This window comes from Arabidopsis thaliana, chromosome 3, assembly GCF_000001735.4.
Source record: "Arabidopsis thaliana chromosome 3, partial sequence".
Lineage (NCBI taxonomy): Eukaryota > Viridiplantae > Streptophyta > Magnoliopsida > Brassicales > Brassicaceae > Arabidopsis > Arabidopsis thaliana.
Window position 1 is genome coordinate 15,736,361 of NC_003074.8, and position 16,942 is coordinate 15,753,302.

The 16,942-nt window shown below is 30.3% G+C and overlaps 3 protein-coding genes and 1 long non-coding RNA gene across 4 annotated transcripts; 2 read left to right on the forward strand and 2 right to left on the reverse strand.

Annotated features, from left to right (window-relative positions):
* Positions 1–1,812: 1,812 nt before the first annotated feature.
* AT3G43880 (uncharacterized protein) lies at positions 1,813–2,256 on the reverse strand (the record flags this gene model as incomplete). The annotated part of the gene is made up of 2 exons (NM_114256.1): positions 1,813–1,955; positions 2,136–2,256. 2 exons carry the CDS (start codon positions 2,254–2,256, stop codon positions 1,813–1,815), a joined length of 264 nt encoding a protein of 87 aa, NP_189974.1.
* Positions 2,257–4,936: 2,680 nt separating this feature from the next.
* On the reverse strand, positions 4,937–7,252 carry AT3G43890 (Cysteine/Histidine-rich C1 domain family protein). Its single transcript, NM_114257.2, has one exon. The coding sequence runs from the start codon at positions 7,091–7,093 to the stop codon at positions 5,108–5,110; it is 1,986 nt and encodes a 661-aa protein (NP_189975.1). The 5' UTR covers positions 7,094–7,252; the 3' UTR covers positions 4,937–5,107.
* A 6,609-nt stretch (positions 7,253–13,861) lies between these two features.
* AT3G06695 lies at positions 13,862–14,228 on the forward strand. The gene has a single exon (NR_141273.1). It is a non-coding gene; the product is annotated as an other RNA (long non-coding RNA).
* A 798-nt stretch (positions 14,229–15,026) lies between these two features.
* AT3G43910 (MutS2) lies at positions 15,027–16,329 on the forward strand (the record flags this gene model as incomplete). The annotated part of the gene is made up of 5 exons (NM_114259.1): positions 15,027–15,188; positions 15,640–15,745; positions 15,831–15,877; positions 15,970–16,089; positions 16,177–16,329. 5 exons carry the CDS (start codon positions 15,027–15,029, stop codon positions 16,327–16,329), a joined length of 588 nt encoding a protein of 195 aa, NP_189977.1.
* Between the last annotated feature and the right edge of the window lie 613 nt (positions 16,330–16,942).

A 16,942-nucleotide genomic window follows, 5' to 3' on the forward strand; every position in this document is an offset into this window, starting at 1 on the left:
ATAGCAAATGTATAACTAACTATTCATTTGTTTTAAAAGTTTTCACATGAAAGAGAAAAAAGAATGCAAAAATTAAATAGTCTTTTTGGTCAACACTTTTAGGTTTCTCTTTTTTCATTTGCATATAGCCATATTGAAGAGAGTGTCGTTGTGGTGAGATCCCAAATCTGTGTAGTTGTGGTGCTATATAAAACTTCTTAGGAGGACACATGTCGTTTACCCAATCTTCTTTTGTATCGTTTTCTTCTTCAACAATAAATTCTTCAATTGTAAATGTGTACAACATTTTTTTTGGTTCTCTTCCATGTTGAATTATTTCAGCTTCTTTTATAGCTTATTGTAACATCGGACGTGTTTTGCTTACTTAGAAAAACGCTAATTTGATAGATTGTGTAATAAATTATATGAGTGATATTTTGTCTGCCTAGTGCCAAATTTACTATAAGAGAAGAACAATCAAGTCTGAAATTAATCACAGAGGTTCTCATTTTCAAAGGTTAGATATCTTAACTGTTTCTTTCCCTTACTACATTAAGTAATAATTATTTGGGTTTAAAGAAATGATTAGAGTTGGATATCAAATTCTCTTTTCGTGTTTTGTTTTTTAGAATCATTTAGTTTAACTAAATAAAATTAGTCAAAATCAATAATAATAATAATAATAATTTATAGTAAATATACAGAAAGACGTGTCATCGTCTTTTTTATATAATAACATAAGATGTCATAATTGTATTGTAACATAGGAAATGTTTTAAACTTTGAATCATGAGTTGCATATAAAAATAAGAGAAAGTACGTAAATATGTACTTTATTCATTATCTCTTTTATGTATATTCCGTAAATAATTTTGTTTTAAGTAATAAACAATTTTTTTTTTGAAATTACAGAATGTGAATATTGAATATATTGTTCAAAATGGTTGACGGCACCACTATTTCATATACCGTCAGTGTTGACGAACCTTTAAGGGATGCATGTGGGCATTCAATTATTATAATCGCAAAATTATACTCTACTCTAGGAGCACAACCAGTACAATTTCAACGATGATATTTGTGAGCAACAAGCAATTCAAAATTCTTTTGATTCATGGAATCTCATACCAAGACATGCTACTCAAGATTCAATTAATTTTTTGCAACTGATTATCTTCATGTCAAACCAAAGCAACGTAGAAGAAAACAACACAATGTGTGTTATCTGTCAAGAAGAGTTTGTTAATGAACAAATTCTTTTCGAATTGCCATGCCACTACAAGAAATATCTACATTATTAGCTAGAGAAAAAAGCTATTAAATGTCATCAATAGCATTTTCATAAACGCTGTCTTATGTCCCTGTTATGGTAAACCCTCCATATACGATAGCGTTTTTTCGTATGCTACGGTAAAGTATTCTACCATAGCATTAGTAAGACGCTTTCATATATCGACTTATAATAGCGATATATAGACGCTATGATCTATAATTTTTATGATGCTATAATATTCAGTGCTATAACTCTACTTTTATGCGATTGTTTTCAAAATATCTAATATATATATATAATAAAAAACATCCAAAAAATATACATCATTTCATAAACCAAAAAATAATGTACATAACACAAGTCTCAATCCAATACTTAAACTAATATCCTAACTTCTATATACAAAATCCTTACTTCGTTCATTACTTCTAAAGTCTCAATCCAATACTTAAACTAATATCCTAACTTCTATGTACTACTTTTGCTAAGGCAGTTATTTATGAGATCATGCAAAATCCTTACTTCGTTTTCTAGATATTGAACTCGGTTCTTTAAGGAAGTTAGCTCAGCTTCATAGGTTGTTGTAGTCTCTTCCTTTCTTTTATGTTTTCAGAAAATACTCTACCTTTTCTCTTAGGTTTTCCCCAAATACTGCAGTCTTCATCTATCTCACTTTCTTCAACGACGAGATTCATAATATCTTCTGTTAGAACAAGAAATAAAACAAGTTAAATTCAGTTTATTATTGAGTCATGACCACAAACTTGAAATACAAAATCCTTACTTCGTTTTCTAGAAATACAACAAATAAAACATGAAATAAAACTGTCTTGACCACAAACTTATTGAGTCACTTTATTAGTAAAGAAAACTCTTTATACACCTGAAAACTCAACTTGCGACTGAGACATATCTTTAGCCTCAGAAGAGACTAATTCCATTTCCTTTGTACCTTTAATTTCTCCAAGAAAAGCAAACTCAAGACCATTGCTTGTATCCATCATCGGTGACTCATAGACATAACTCGAACACCACTTACTTAGATCATAAACTTCTGAGAATTCTGAAAATAGAAGTGAAGAACCACATAAGTGAAATAAATGTAGCTAGTCTAACTAACCACTAACAATCCACAAAATAATGTGTTTGATGCAGAACGCCTTGAAAAATGGTTTGAGACAAATCATAAATGTCCATGTTGTCGATTTGAGTTACCTTCTATAGTATATTAGATTATTTTAAATTGATTATTGTAATGCTTGACATTTTAGGTTTAGATATTTTAAGAAAAATTCTTTCTAATGCCCTTTTCATGATGCCTCTTTTCAACTCTACCCTTTTGTTTTATTCATTTTCATTTCTACCCTCTTTAAATTTTTAATGACCATTTTACCCCTATTTGGAAATTATCTTATGTTAACAAAAATGTAACATTAATATTTTTTTGCCTAAAATATTCCAAAACAAATTTCCTGCCCAAATTTTTCCGCCAAAATATTTCCCGCAAAAATTATTTTTTCAAAAAACAATTTCCCGTCAAAAACAATTTTTTGGCGGGAAATAGATTTACAATGGATTTTAAAAGGATTTTAAAAGATTTACATGGGATTTTAAAATAGTTTTAAAGTATTTACAAGGAATTTTAAAAGGAAAATTTACAAGAGATTTTAAAAGATTTACAAGAGATTTTTAAAAGGTTTAAATGGAGTTTAAAGGATGTACAAGGGTTTTTAAAAGATTTTTGAAAAATTTACAAGAACACTCTTTAAAAACTCTTGTAAATCTTTTTAAAACCTTTTAAAATCCCTTGTAAATATTTTAAAACCCTTTTAAAATCCCTTGTAAATATTTTAAAACCCTTTTAAAATCCCTTGTAAATATTTTAAAATCCTTTAAAAATCTCTTGTAAATCTTTTAAAACCCTTTGAAAATCCCTTGTAAATCTATTTCCGCCCAAAAAAAATTTACAAGGATTTTTAAAAGCCTTTTTTGGCTGAGAAAAAATCTGTTACGAAAACAAAATTGGCGGGAAATTTTTTTTTGGCAGGAATTTTTTTTTGGCGGAAAAAAAGTTTGGCAGAATTTTGTTTTGGCGGAAAAAATAAATTTTGACGCCAGAAATTTGGCGGGAAAATTTCAGTTTCAAATTACATGTTCCAATTAGATGAGGGTACTTTGGTCATTTTTGGCAAGGGAAGGGGTATTTTTAAAAATGGACAACATAAAAAGGTATTGTTGCAAAAGGGTAGTAAAAAAGGGTAGTTTTGCAAATCTCCCATGTTTTAAATACAACGTTCTTATTATATTTGAGATGCTATATTTATTATAAAATATTTATTGTAGTTTAAAGCAATTTATTCATATTTTAAGTAGGACTAAATAAAATGTGCAAAGTATATCATAACCACTTTAATAGTGGGTTTATTTATTCTGTATATAATAGAACTAACACATCCAAATAATAATATTTTTAAAAAATAATATTAAAACTCGTAATCAGTCTTCTTCTGAACAATATATTCATAACACTATACATTATTACATTAAAGTACCCATATAAAACTTAATCATAAAATACAAATTTATAAAATAAGCTCCAACGCGATATCGGGCGGGTTCATTTCCTAGTTAAATTAATGAAAATAATATTTAACAAAAAAAACTTTAAAACGTAATTTTTTATTCATGTTGAAGCAAGACACGTTAAATCATATATATGAAAGTTGGTCAACTCTCTCTGTATGAGTGACACATCAACACCTAAAAGAATGTCACATGTCCAAATAGAATTTAAAGCTAAAAAGTTAAAATTAAGTTTTACCTTCCAATAATCAATGACTTTTATATACTTCTTCAATTTAAGATTATCATCAACCCTTAAACTTCTCCTCTATCATTTTAAAGCATCGACTCTTCATAAAACTATCATTTTCATGGCTAAAGTAGGTTTTAGACTCCATCACCTCATAGCTAGCTTTATATGCATCAAATAGTTTAAAGCTAAGTTATCAAGAAGTTTGTAAGGTTATTTTAAATGTTTATATCTACATTGCTTTTACTAATATTAATACCGTTCTAGCACTTAACTGAGTAAAATGCACAAAAAAAAGAAGAAAACATGAATATAATAAATGGTAGCACACAAAGTCAATCATTTTTGTTCTTACACCTTCTTATCCATACAAATACAAATTTTGTGTATATTGTTGTAAGGTAAATTGAACAAAGTGAATGATTGTAGGTTCTATGTGGCAAATAGTAGTTTGATGAATTGGCTTGCGTACATGAAGCCGAGTTTTTGGATTTAGAGACAAAGTTAGCAGAATGTTTAATAGAAACATAACCCATGACCATTATTATTATTCTTTCTGGTTGTAGATGAGATTCAAATTATTTTGGTGTAAGAGAAAACTCGTGATGTTGATTTTATGATTTACCTCAATCTAAAGCGTACACTAAAAAAAAACAAATTCTTCTGTGACTTGATACACAATATTACCAACATGATAATAACCATGCATCTCACAGTGATGACTTTGTTATAGTGAATTCTCTTATTTCTCTCACAAACTTAATAACTCTATTGTCATCTATAGTTTAGATTTATTAATTTTACAAAATTTATTAGTTATATGATACTATGAAATTTAATAGTTCCATATGAAAATAATTTCAAAAAACTACAAGTTCTTAGAACGAATGAACAAGTAAAGATAATATAAAAAATCAAAGCTAAACATAAGCCCACGCGTAGCGTGGGTACTCACCTAGAATAGAAAAAAACATGGTCGCAATCAAATAAATCAAAATCACACATCAAATATAAAAAGCTCGAAAACAACATATATAATAAAATTAGGAATAGAAACAAGCTTCAGAGCAATAATATTCATTACGGAGGCAGCTTTCATTCCATGTTTCCAAGATGACTGGAAATATGCAACGAGACTTGCATTGTTTGCAAAGTGGTCGAGACATACTGTTGTTGCGAACCACCTTAACATACATTTCGAAGTCGTCGATGTACATCGATTCTTCGCTTTCTGGCTTGAGACCTCGAAAATCGCCGAGCACACAGTCTGTATGCAAAGTAAGCTCACAATCCTTAGAGGTGTAAAACCATGTTTTTGGATCCATTTCTTTCTCACAAATATCACACCAATGTTTACCACTTGCATTTTCTTCACCATAGCACAAAGAGAGAAAATGTTGGTCGACACTATGCTTTACCTCATATGGTAATAGAGCGCACTTATAGTCCATGATGTATTCACAACCATCTTCAACGCATCTGAGCACATGAAGATGATCTTTCTTGCAAATACTGCAGATTCCTTGTGGCGATGTGTAAAATAAGGGATGAGGATGAGTTTTATGGAAAAATGGCTCAGTAGTTGAAGCACATCGCAAATCCAATGAAGTTTGCGTTGTTTCGTATCTAAAACCATTGGAAAGCAATCTACAAGCCGAACATCTAATAAAATAGTCCCAATATTTATACTCATGTCGTTCGTTGCTTACCACATGTCGTTTCCATAGAGGCAGATAGGCGCAACTCTCGTGAAGAATGAAACTACAACTCATGCAGCTATAGAAGGAGTGGTGATAGATAGGATAAACACATGCCTCACAAATCCTCTCCTCAATAAAAATACCAGACTTGTCAAGTCTTAGGTTATGCTCTTTATGGCTGACATGTTTTATTGTGTTTTCATCGATTATCGTGAATGGTTGAATAGCTTCCTCTTCTTCAGGTTCGTCTTTCATTTCTTTGCCGTCCCAAACATCTTCTCTAGTAGCGCATTTGGTATGAAACACATAGCTCGAACACTTCTGACAAGAATAACCCCCACAACTCCAATCCATTTTCTTGCGACAAATTCCACATACTGAATTCACCACACCAATAAGGGAAGTGCGAGAAACACGATGATCATGGCGGTTGATGTTTATGACCCATGGATATCCAGAGCAATCATTGTGGCTTGTAAAATCGCAAGGAAGACATACGTATGGGCTCCGATCTCCATTTAGCCCGCAAGTGGTACAGGTAAAAGAGATGGATTTTGGCATAAGAGTGAGTGGATGGTCATGGATGTTTAGGTCGTGAGGATTTTGTTTTGGTGGATGAAAAACACATTGGAGATCTAAGCTAAAGTTACAAGCGGAGCAATGATAAAAGACTTCAAAATTAGCAAGTTTTTCTCCACACAAACGACATTTTCCATCAGTGTAAGCAGGTGGTTCCCCCTTGAAGAGTTTTAGAGGGTGTAAGAAGTGGGAAAAATGGGTTACCTCTGCCGGATACTTTTCGCAATTCACATGAAACGTCAAATTACATTCCTGACATTTGTACGAATATCCGTCACCATCTTTTCCACAAGCAGCACAAGTGAAGCTGCTTATCACCATCTCTAGCTTGAGTTTATGGTCATGGTGCTGAGGAACATCAATAACCTCCGAAGGTGGGTATTTAGCACAGTTGAAATGGAAATATGAAGAACCACCAAATCTGCTTCCTTTTCTTCTAGGTTTTAAAACACAGTCGTTACATACAAAAAATAAGGAATCGTAGATCTTTTCTCCACATTTTGCACATCTCCACTTGCCGCTATCAAAATTCACTGTATGATAAAGAATGATGCCACACGCTTGAGAAGGGTGGGCGATATTCTTATCGTTGGCGCATGTCTTGTGGAATAAAGGAGTGAAACAGGAATCACATTGGTAGCCATCAGATATGTGTATGAATTTGATTCCACACCAATCACACTTCGACTCCATTTTCACAGGCGTTAATGGATGCTCGTGGAACGGTAGGTTAACCTTCAAATCGTCCATAACGTACGTAAGTATTTCAAGGATTGCGTACGTAGATTATAGAAACGAGTGAAGGAATGAAAGAAAAAGAAAAGAGTGAAGACAAAAAAAAGGGAAGAAAAAAGACTGAATATAATCTGATCAAGTAATGGCTTTTGTCTCTTTTCCTATAAAATTTCGAGCTTAGGTTTCTCTAATCTCAAGTAATAATGTGTTATATAACAATTAACTTTTTAATTATCAATCATTAGCTGTTTAAAAATAAACTTCAGATCTAACAGGGTAACCACTAACCATCTACCATTTTATATAATCCTAAAGTCAACGAGGCACGATTTACATGATAAACTGTTATTTTTAATAGAGTGTTGATGTTCAATTAGCAGTTTTTAAATTATTGATATCAAAATAATTCAACTTGAAACATTAGTATACACTACTTATAGATCTGACAGATACCTACTAACAACCCACCATTATTATGTATCGTGATAAAGATAATAGAGAGTAATTTTTAATATTTATAACCTTGCCACTTGAGTTCTATATGGCCAAAATATTTTGTAAGACTTGCTCTAACAGGGTAACCACGGAACCATCTACCATTTTATATAATCCTAAAGTCATCGACGCACAATTTACATGGCAAAATTATTACTTTTAATAGAGTTTTGATGTTTTGTTTTTCTTGGTCACTAGAATTTTATTAATCAAACCAAATATGTTTACGAAGCCAGATAAATCGGAAACTTAGCCAAAGACTTTAATAGGAAATAGAGCTTGACTTTAATGGGAAGTAAAGCCGGCGAACAACAAGATGTTCCTGGAAACAAAAGCTTAAACGAGAAAAACATAGTCTAAACAAGAGAGATATAGTCTTAAGGTACAAGAAGACAACATACAACCAAAACAATTTAGCTCAACAAGAAAAGTCTACGACCAATGCACTAAACATGACCACATGTTCCAAAAAAAACCCTACCAAATATTCTTATAGAAACTGTAAACGCCAGATAGTAGCAGGAAGACCGGAGAGTTTGATGTTCAATTGATAGTTTTTACATAATTGATATCAAAAATAATTTAATATGAAACATTAGTATACTACTATTTTTAGATCTGAAATATACCGATTAACAACCAACCATTATTATGTATTGTGCTTAAGATAATTAACAGTTTCTTAATATTAAACCTTGCCACTTGAGTTCTTTTTTTTTCTTTTTCTTTTTTTTTTGTAATTTGTAAACGCCACTTGAGTTTTATATGACCAAAGTATTTGTCTGTTGGTTAAGACTTCATATAATATTTACTTGACTTAGCAAGTTAGTATATTTTGTTGAGTCATTATATATTGGTTTAAATTATTTATCCTACAAATATAATTATTATCTTAAACGTTTTGCAAATTAACAATTTTAAAATATATATATATATATATATATATATATCATTTTTAGTGGGTAATCGAAATGAAAGAATAATCCGCTCTCGCTTTTACTACTTGCTTTATGGGATTAGAATAAAACAATCTAGCGAGTTAATATCGGATGTGCAATTCAAACAATCAAAAGTAATATAGACACTTCAAAAAGGTTCAATTGCATTGATTAGATTTCATATAAAAAAAAAATGATACTAATTTAAAATTAGTTATTTATAATCGGTACAACAATTAGAAATTAACGTTAGTTGCAATAATTGATGTCAGTATAATCACATCATTAAATTATATCACTTTCATAATATATATATTCATTTCATTTAAAAATGATTGAAAATTTAAATCAATAATAACTGATGTTTAATTAAAGATTAAGCATCAGTTGTAAAAAGGGAAAATCACGTTTTTAACTTTTAAAGTAGCAATAAGTAGCATTTTTAACCTTAGCATATTTTTACTAGCACTATAAACCTCCAAATTAATTTTACTAATACTTTAAACCTCCAAATTGAGTTTTCTGTTTATGTAGTCCTAAAACATAGCAGAACAGTTTCTCCGGTTGATATAAAACCTCCAAAGTAAAACAAATCTTTTTTTTAACGAAATAGTTTTTAGTTTTTGACTTGAAGTAGTATTTGTGTGTCCCGTCAATCAAAATTTTTTACTTTTGACATTAAAAATGATATAGTTTTATTTTTTGACGTTAAAAATGATATATTTTTACATTTTGACGTTAAATAGTTTTTTTTGTCTCGTCATTCGAAATAGTTTTACTTATTGACGTTAAAAAATTATGAAACAAGTTACTATAAACTCTCAAACTTATTTACTAATCTTGTAAACCTCAAAATAATTTTTATGTTTAGATCTCCTTAAAAGATAACAAAACAGTAACTCCCGTCAACATAAAAGTAAAATGTGTTCTATTTTTTATTTTTTTTACGTCAAAAGTTTAAACTATTTGTAAGAATTAAATTATTTTTAACGTCAAAAATAAAATTATATTTTTAATGTCAAAAGTAAAAATTAAAAGTTAAAACTATTTGTAAAATTAAATTATTTTTAACGTCAAAAAGTAAAATTATATTTTTAATGTCAAAAGTAAAAATATTTTGACAGACGGGACACATAAATACTATTTAACCTCAAAAAGTAAAATTATTTCGTTAAAAAAAAAATACTTTTTCCATTGACGGAAATTACGATTCCATTATCTTTTAAGGCGAAACAGATAGAAATCTTATTTGGAGGTTTAAAGTGTTAGTGAAATTAGTTTAGAGGTTTATAGTACTAGTGAAAATATGTCAAGGTTTAAAGTGTTACTCAGTACCACTTTGAAGGTTAAAAATGTGATTTTCCCGTTGTTAGATCGAACCTCATCAGACAAGGAGTAATCAAACCAGAGAGCAGAGCCTATTCTCTCATATCCCAAATTTTCTTACTCATAATAGTCGATTTTGTCATATCTGAAACGATCTTGCTGCGCCAATTTATGTTGATAAACAAAGCAATGGAAGAGGAAAAAGAAGTAAGTTCTTAATCTTTCGTTTGAGTAAATATATAGACTTTTGGGAGACGTAAGTTCTTGTTGTTTATCTCTCATCAAACCTACATTTTTAGGGTCCGAATGATGACTGCGTTTTGCGGTGCGGTTCAAATAGTAACGAAAATACATAGATACATATGTATATGTAGAGATTTTGATACTGTTACAGCACTGTTGCGGTGCGGTTTTGAGTGTGGTCTATGTCACCATTCATAGCCAAGACTCCAATGAATCTATGATTGATTGTACAAAAAAGTTGTGGACATTGGTTGGTTACATGATACATAATGGTTTGTTTAGTTCTACGTTTGTGGTTCATTGTTACAAACTTTGTATGAATTCGAATGTGAGTTGGTTAATTAGTTTTGTACTTACGTTCCTTACTTCCATGATTCTTGTAGAGTATAACTAAGGGCAATGACTTTCTCCTCTAAGCTCAAATCTTTCTGTTCTCGATATTTCTCCTCACATGAGAAGGACAAATATAAGGCTTTAATGAAGCAAAAATTGTTGAATCCTCTCTCTTCTTCTTCACCAAACTACGACGAGATGATTCAAGAGAATTTTAAGCCACATTGGATCATTGGGATTGACCCTAACTTATCCGGAGCTTTGGCTGTGCTGAAATTTGATGACAAGGGATCTTGTTCTGCTCAGGTGAATCCCTACTAATTAATTTCCAAAATAAAAATATTCAGTACTATATTAAAAACATAAAAACAAACGAATAGAGAAGATGATTTCAAATGGGTTCCTAAAGTGATTAGTAGGGATAGAGATCTTGCCAAGGATAGAGATATTCGCCAAGGATTGTCAAGAACCCAGATCTTCAATTGGTAATTATTTCCAATTTTATATTTAAGTTTTGTTTTCACTGAATTTTGTCACCAAATAGGAATTTGATTAACAAAACTATAATCTAGATGAAAATCTAAATCTAAGCCTAATTCTTTCTTATAATAGTTTGGTTATAATTTTAGCACTCATTAATTTTGTTTCTATATAGATTTCTATTTATTACAAACATAATGATGTTGACAAAAGAAGAGGATGAACAAAGATAAGTTTTATGAATCCATTATTACAAAACAATAGATCTTTAAATATATATATATATATATATATATATATATATATATATATATATATATATATATATATATATATATATGTAAACCTGATGCTACAAAGTATATTGTATTCAGGGCAAGAATCATTTATGAGTAACATTCTTATGGAGGAGGCAGATTTGATGTTGCCTTTGGAGCTATTCATAAATCTTAAAGTAAAGGTTAGCGAGATAATAAATGATAACACTTTTGTTAATTAGAGAAGCATATATATCTACTGTTATTCATTTTGAACTAGATGAATAAATATAGAAAACATTGTTTTGCCATCGTCGAAGCAACATCATTCCTTGTCTTCAATTTTTCTTTTTTTAACACCAACTCCTGATCACGTTAAACCCAACTTTGTCATATAAACCCGAAAAGAAAAAAAAGAGTGTTATAGTAGAACATAGTTAGTTAAAAACATAAACCATACTGAACAACCAAGACGGGCTCAATATTTTCCCTGTCCCTGTACAAATTTTCAAATTTGGCCCTTTTTATACTAAATGTTTTGAGTTTGGTCCTTAAATTTAGTTAAAATTTTACTTTGGTCCTCAGATTTAGTCAAAATTATCTTTTTATCCCTCATATTTAATAATGTTTTTTATTTTACCCATTAATTTTGATCAAAACTTTTTTGGACCCTATGCAATTGCTCCTCTTGCACTACCCCAACGCCACCCCTGAGAACAACATTAGTTGTTACCTCTTGTAATCAAATATTTTTTACATCAAACATATGCCAAATAATAACTTTGACCAAGATTTCCAGTTATAGTTAACTTGAACTTTAACTTGAATAATTACGAAAAGTTTTAAAGAGTAGCGAGTGGAAGAAAACGGATAGTCGACTTGAATATTTATAGGAAAAGAAGGTCGGCTAGCTGATTTTTTAAGGTTAAACTTTTTCATATCTAAATAATATATTTGTGAATCCAAGTTTTGGATAAAGTTTTAAGGTATATACTCAATTTGAAAGGAGTAGAATATATTTGGATATCTTTCTAACTAATTTTTGTTACCTTTACTATTCGAAACATTTAACATGACAAAAACAATTTTTTATCCTTATTTACAATTCGAAATTAATGGGATAGGTTTAAGGTATATACTCAATTTGAAAGGGAGTATAATATATTTTAATTGTAACTTTTGGTAAATGTATTGAAAACAACCATCAGAATTGGATACTTTTCTAACTAGTTTTTATTACCTTTACTATTCAAAACATTTAATATTACAAAAACAATTTTTTGTTCTTATTTACATTTCGAAACTAATGGGATACGTTTGTTATATAAATATCTTTAAATGATAACTGTCATTTTTGGTTTGACATTAGTTTTGTTTTGTTTAAATTGCAGGAGTATGGCAAAGATTCCCAAAATCCCAACCAGCCATCCAATCGAATGATCCACATGTTTATAACAATATTGCCATATTAGATTTTTATCCGCGGTCTACCGTGGGATTATATAATTTTTTTTAAAAATAAAACATTTAATTTGTTTAGTAGATTAAAAATATATATGATTTAATGTTTTTTATTTTCTAACTATACAATTCTTATATCTATAACTTTTTAGTGTAAAATTACTCTATTAGATTTTGTTTAAAAATATGGGAACAATAACATACAGTTCATTATGTTAAAATCTAAACTATAACAATAATTAAAATTGAAATTATATTTTTTGTTAATATTGTTTCTTTTGTATAGTGTTTAAAATAATATAATTGTATTTTGATTGTTATATCTAGAATTTCACCCGTGATATACCGTCTCAATTTACTATTGACCAAACCCGTCCTACCATCTAATGAATTTCACCCATGGTATACCGTCTCGTATTACTATCGACCCAAACTCGTCCTATCATCTAACCCCGTGCAGTGAAATTAAACATTATCTTATTATTTTTGTTTAAGTAATATTTTAATTTAAAAGATATATACAATTCAAATCAATTTAAAAGATATATAATTCAACAGATATCGTAGAGTAGAAATCTCGGAAAATGTATGTTGGGAGTAATTAGTTGATGAAAAAAATCTCAGATTATAGATATGTGAATAAACCCGTGTAGAAAGTTTTGAAGAGATTTTTGGAAACGTTTGTTGAGCGCAATATAAAATTTTTAAATTTTCAAATCTGAATAATTAATACCAATTAGATATATTGAGAGATTTTTGGCAACTATTATTGAATAGAATATTTCGTATTTAATTAGCAAAATAAAATATTTAATGCCACTGGCATGCCATTGTAAATAAGTGTCAAGTACATGATTTATTTGCTAAAATGGTTGCAAAAATGTAGGTGTAGATTCCAACCGGCCGGATCGCGTGTTATCCGAATTTGACTGGATATAGATCCGACCCATATATCCAGAATCCGTGTGTCAGAATGTGTTAAATTGCCCATTTTACCCCTTGACGAAATCTCTTAGTTTGCCTTAGTTTGAGAACATTTTATGTAATATTTTACCCTTTATATAGTTATTTATTTTTGAGTAATTTCCAATTAATATTATAGATCAAACTGTTTCTAACTATTAAGTTAGTGCGTTTTGTTATCTATTCCTAACCTTAAGTTAAATAAGACATGCTTTGTACACTGTTTTCTTGGTGAATAGAGAGGAAAATTCACTTTAGCATTTTGATATATATGGATTTAGTTTTGTGTGTTAAATCTATGAAGGTATATGATACTCCTGTGGAGGTGTGGAAAACTTTGTTATCTTTTCTGTCGATTCTATTCTAAATTTGGATAATCTCTAGCTAATGTACATTAATTGCAACAAGTTCTAGTGTCTATAATAAACTCTTTCATCACTCCCTCTCTAAGTAAAAATTAGATTATGAATCTTAGGTTTGGTTAAAAGGCCAACCAATTCTTGTATATAGGGACTCTAACCATGTGTCTGATCTATGTGATTGATTTTTCTCCACTAAAAATCATTTTCTAATCAAACATATGATTCATGGTGGTAGTAGATTCTTCACTAGCTAGCGTAGCTTCTTCTTATGTGTTGAATTTTGTCTCCCAACTGAGTTGGTCATTCTCCGTTTTTTTATATTTATCTAATTATTTTTAAGTTGGATTGTTAATGAAATTTTATTTTATGTTGATAATGTCGTTCAGCTGAGTCATGTTGGAAAGGTAAAACGTAATATCTCTCTGGGATGTACAATTATGTACTTGTTTAGTTAAATAAATATTTAAACTTTTTTGGATTTATTTTTGCATTAAACAAAACAAAAAAAAAAAACCTAAAACGTAATAGACGACTAATTTGAACATTAAATAGTGACTCGTTTCGTTGCTTCAGATAATATTTGGTAGATCACACCAGATTGCAGAGCATATTCTCTCATATCCCAAATTTTCTTACTTCCAATAGTCGATTTCGTCGTATCTAAAACGATTTAGCTGCGCAAATTTATGTTGAATAAACAAAGCAGTGGAAGAGGAAAAAGAAGTTAGTTCTAATTAATCTTTCGTTTAAGTAAATATATAGATCTTTGGGAGACGTAAGTTTTTATTGTTTATCTCTTATATAACCTACACTTTTAGGCTCCAATGAATCTATGACTTATTGTACAAGAAAGTTATGGACATGGGTTGGTTACATGATTACATAATGGTTTGTTTAGTTCTACGTTTGTGGTCCATTGTTACAAACTTTGTATGAACGTACGTGAGTAGGTTAATTAGTTTTGTACTTACGTTCCTTACTTCCCTGATTCTTGTAGGTATAACTAAGGGCAACGACTTTCTCCTCTAAGCTCAAATCTTTCCGTTCTCGATATTTCTCCTTACATGAGAAGGACAAAGATAAGGCTTTAATGAAGCAAAAATCGTTGAATCCTCTCTCTTCTTCTTCACCAAACTACGACGAGATGATTCAAGAGAATTTTAAGCCACATTGGATCATTGGGATTGACCCTAACTTATCCGGAGCTTTGGCTGTGCTGAAATTCGACGACAAGGGATCTTGTTTTGCTCAGGTGAATCGCTACTAATTAATTTTCGAAAAGAATATTGTTTTTCTTCTGAAACCCTAGAACTGTGAAACTACAAGATTCTAGGGTTTGTGAAGTAAATTAAGATATTCCATTGGGTAATCTCAGGACATGCACTTGGTTAGTCATAAATTATATATACAAGGTTCGATATTTCATTGGGTAATCTCAGGCAGATGGACTTGGTTTATCATAATTTATATATACAAGGTTCGATTGTTATCTATAGGAATTATATGAATGAAATTAATATTGGATGATAGAAGATTTACAACTAATTAACCTGTTTGTAACTATTGAGTTAGTGAGTTTTGTTATCTATCCCTTAAGTTAAATAAGACATGCTTTGTAAACTGTTCTCTTGGTGAATACAGTGGAAAATTCACTTTAGTCATTTTGATATGGATTAAGTTTTGTGTGTTAAATCTGTGTGAAGGTATATGATACTCCTCAGTTGGAAGTTGTAGTTCAAAACATCCGAACACGTAGTTTCAACGAAAAATCAATGCTAGAACTGATTCGTAGTCTAGATGTTCCATCCGGTAAGAACGATATTTCACTGTGTTTTTGTTGTGGCGTGTTCTTTGCGTTATGTTTAAAATCAATTTGGTCTCTTCACTGTTGTAGGAACCAAGGCATTTGTAGCGAAATATATTCATCCTGAAAACGCTATTGTAAAAATTACTCATCTCTTTTTTTTTTTACTTCAGTACGTTTATGATATGGATTCGATACACTGAAACATGATTGTGTCTTTATATCTTAGACTGCCTACAATGATGGACTTGGATGTGGATTATGGACACTTCTCACATCTAGCATTTCTGTTATTTACGTTACTCCTTCTACATGGGACAAACATTTTAATCTTAGTATTTGGAGTTTGGTGATGAATCTTAACTCTCAAACTTTTATGATTTCATGTCTATCCTCACATCAATTGCAATAAAAATATTTGCTTTTCTCTTCGTAGGATGGTGGCAGGAAACTCGCACTGGAAATGTTTCCATCACTTAAATTGACAACGAAAATTGACGACAATGCTCGAGCTAATGCACTACTCATTGCTGCATATGGTCATGCTACAAGTGATACAAGATATTACTCATTTTCTCAAATTAAGTGACATATCTAACATGTAAAAATGAGTAATGTTTTGGTGATTTCACTTATATATTGCATCTCTTTCTCTGCTCCTTTGGCTTTCAGAAAATTCTTCACTAATTAGAAAAAAATATTTTGTTTATTCTTTTTCCGTATTCAAAATCTCTCAAAATTTGGTCATTTTTCGATTTCTATATTTATCTAATTTTCAAGGTGAGAGTTGTTAATGTAGTTTGGTTATGATTTAACCCGACCGAAATCCTCATGACCTAACAAATTATAAATAATCTCTGACAAAACAAGGTAAATTGTCTCGGGTTGAAAGAGACATTAGAATTAGATGATATTAACATAAGTCAGCCCCTCTTCTACATTTTTAGCTTTCTTTTAGTCGAAAATCATTCCAAACTCGGAACATACATTGTGGTGTTTATTTGGGAAGAAGTCCACGCTAAAGTATTTTAGTACATTTCTACCAGATTACCCGGATAAATAAAAAAAGCGAAGTTACTTACAACATGAAACAGCTTGCACATTGAAGAAAAGTAATCAATCAGCAGTATATCCAATGAATCTATGCATCTTGTCAGGTCCATTGGGCCTTAGAGGCCTAAATATTTGAAGAAAGAGTAAAA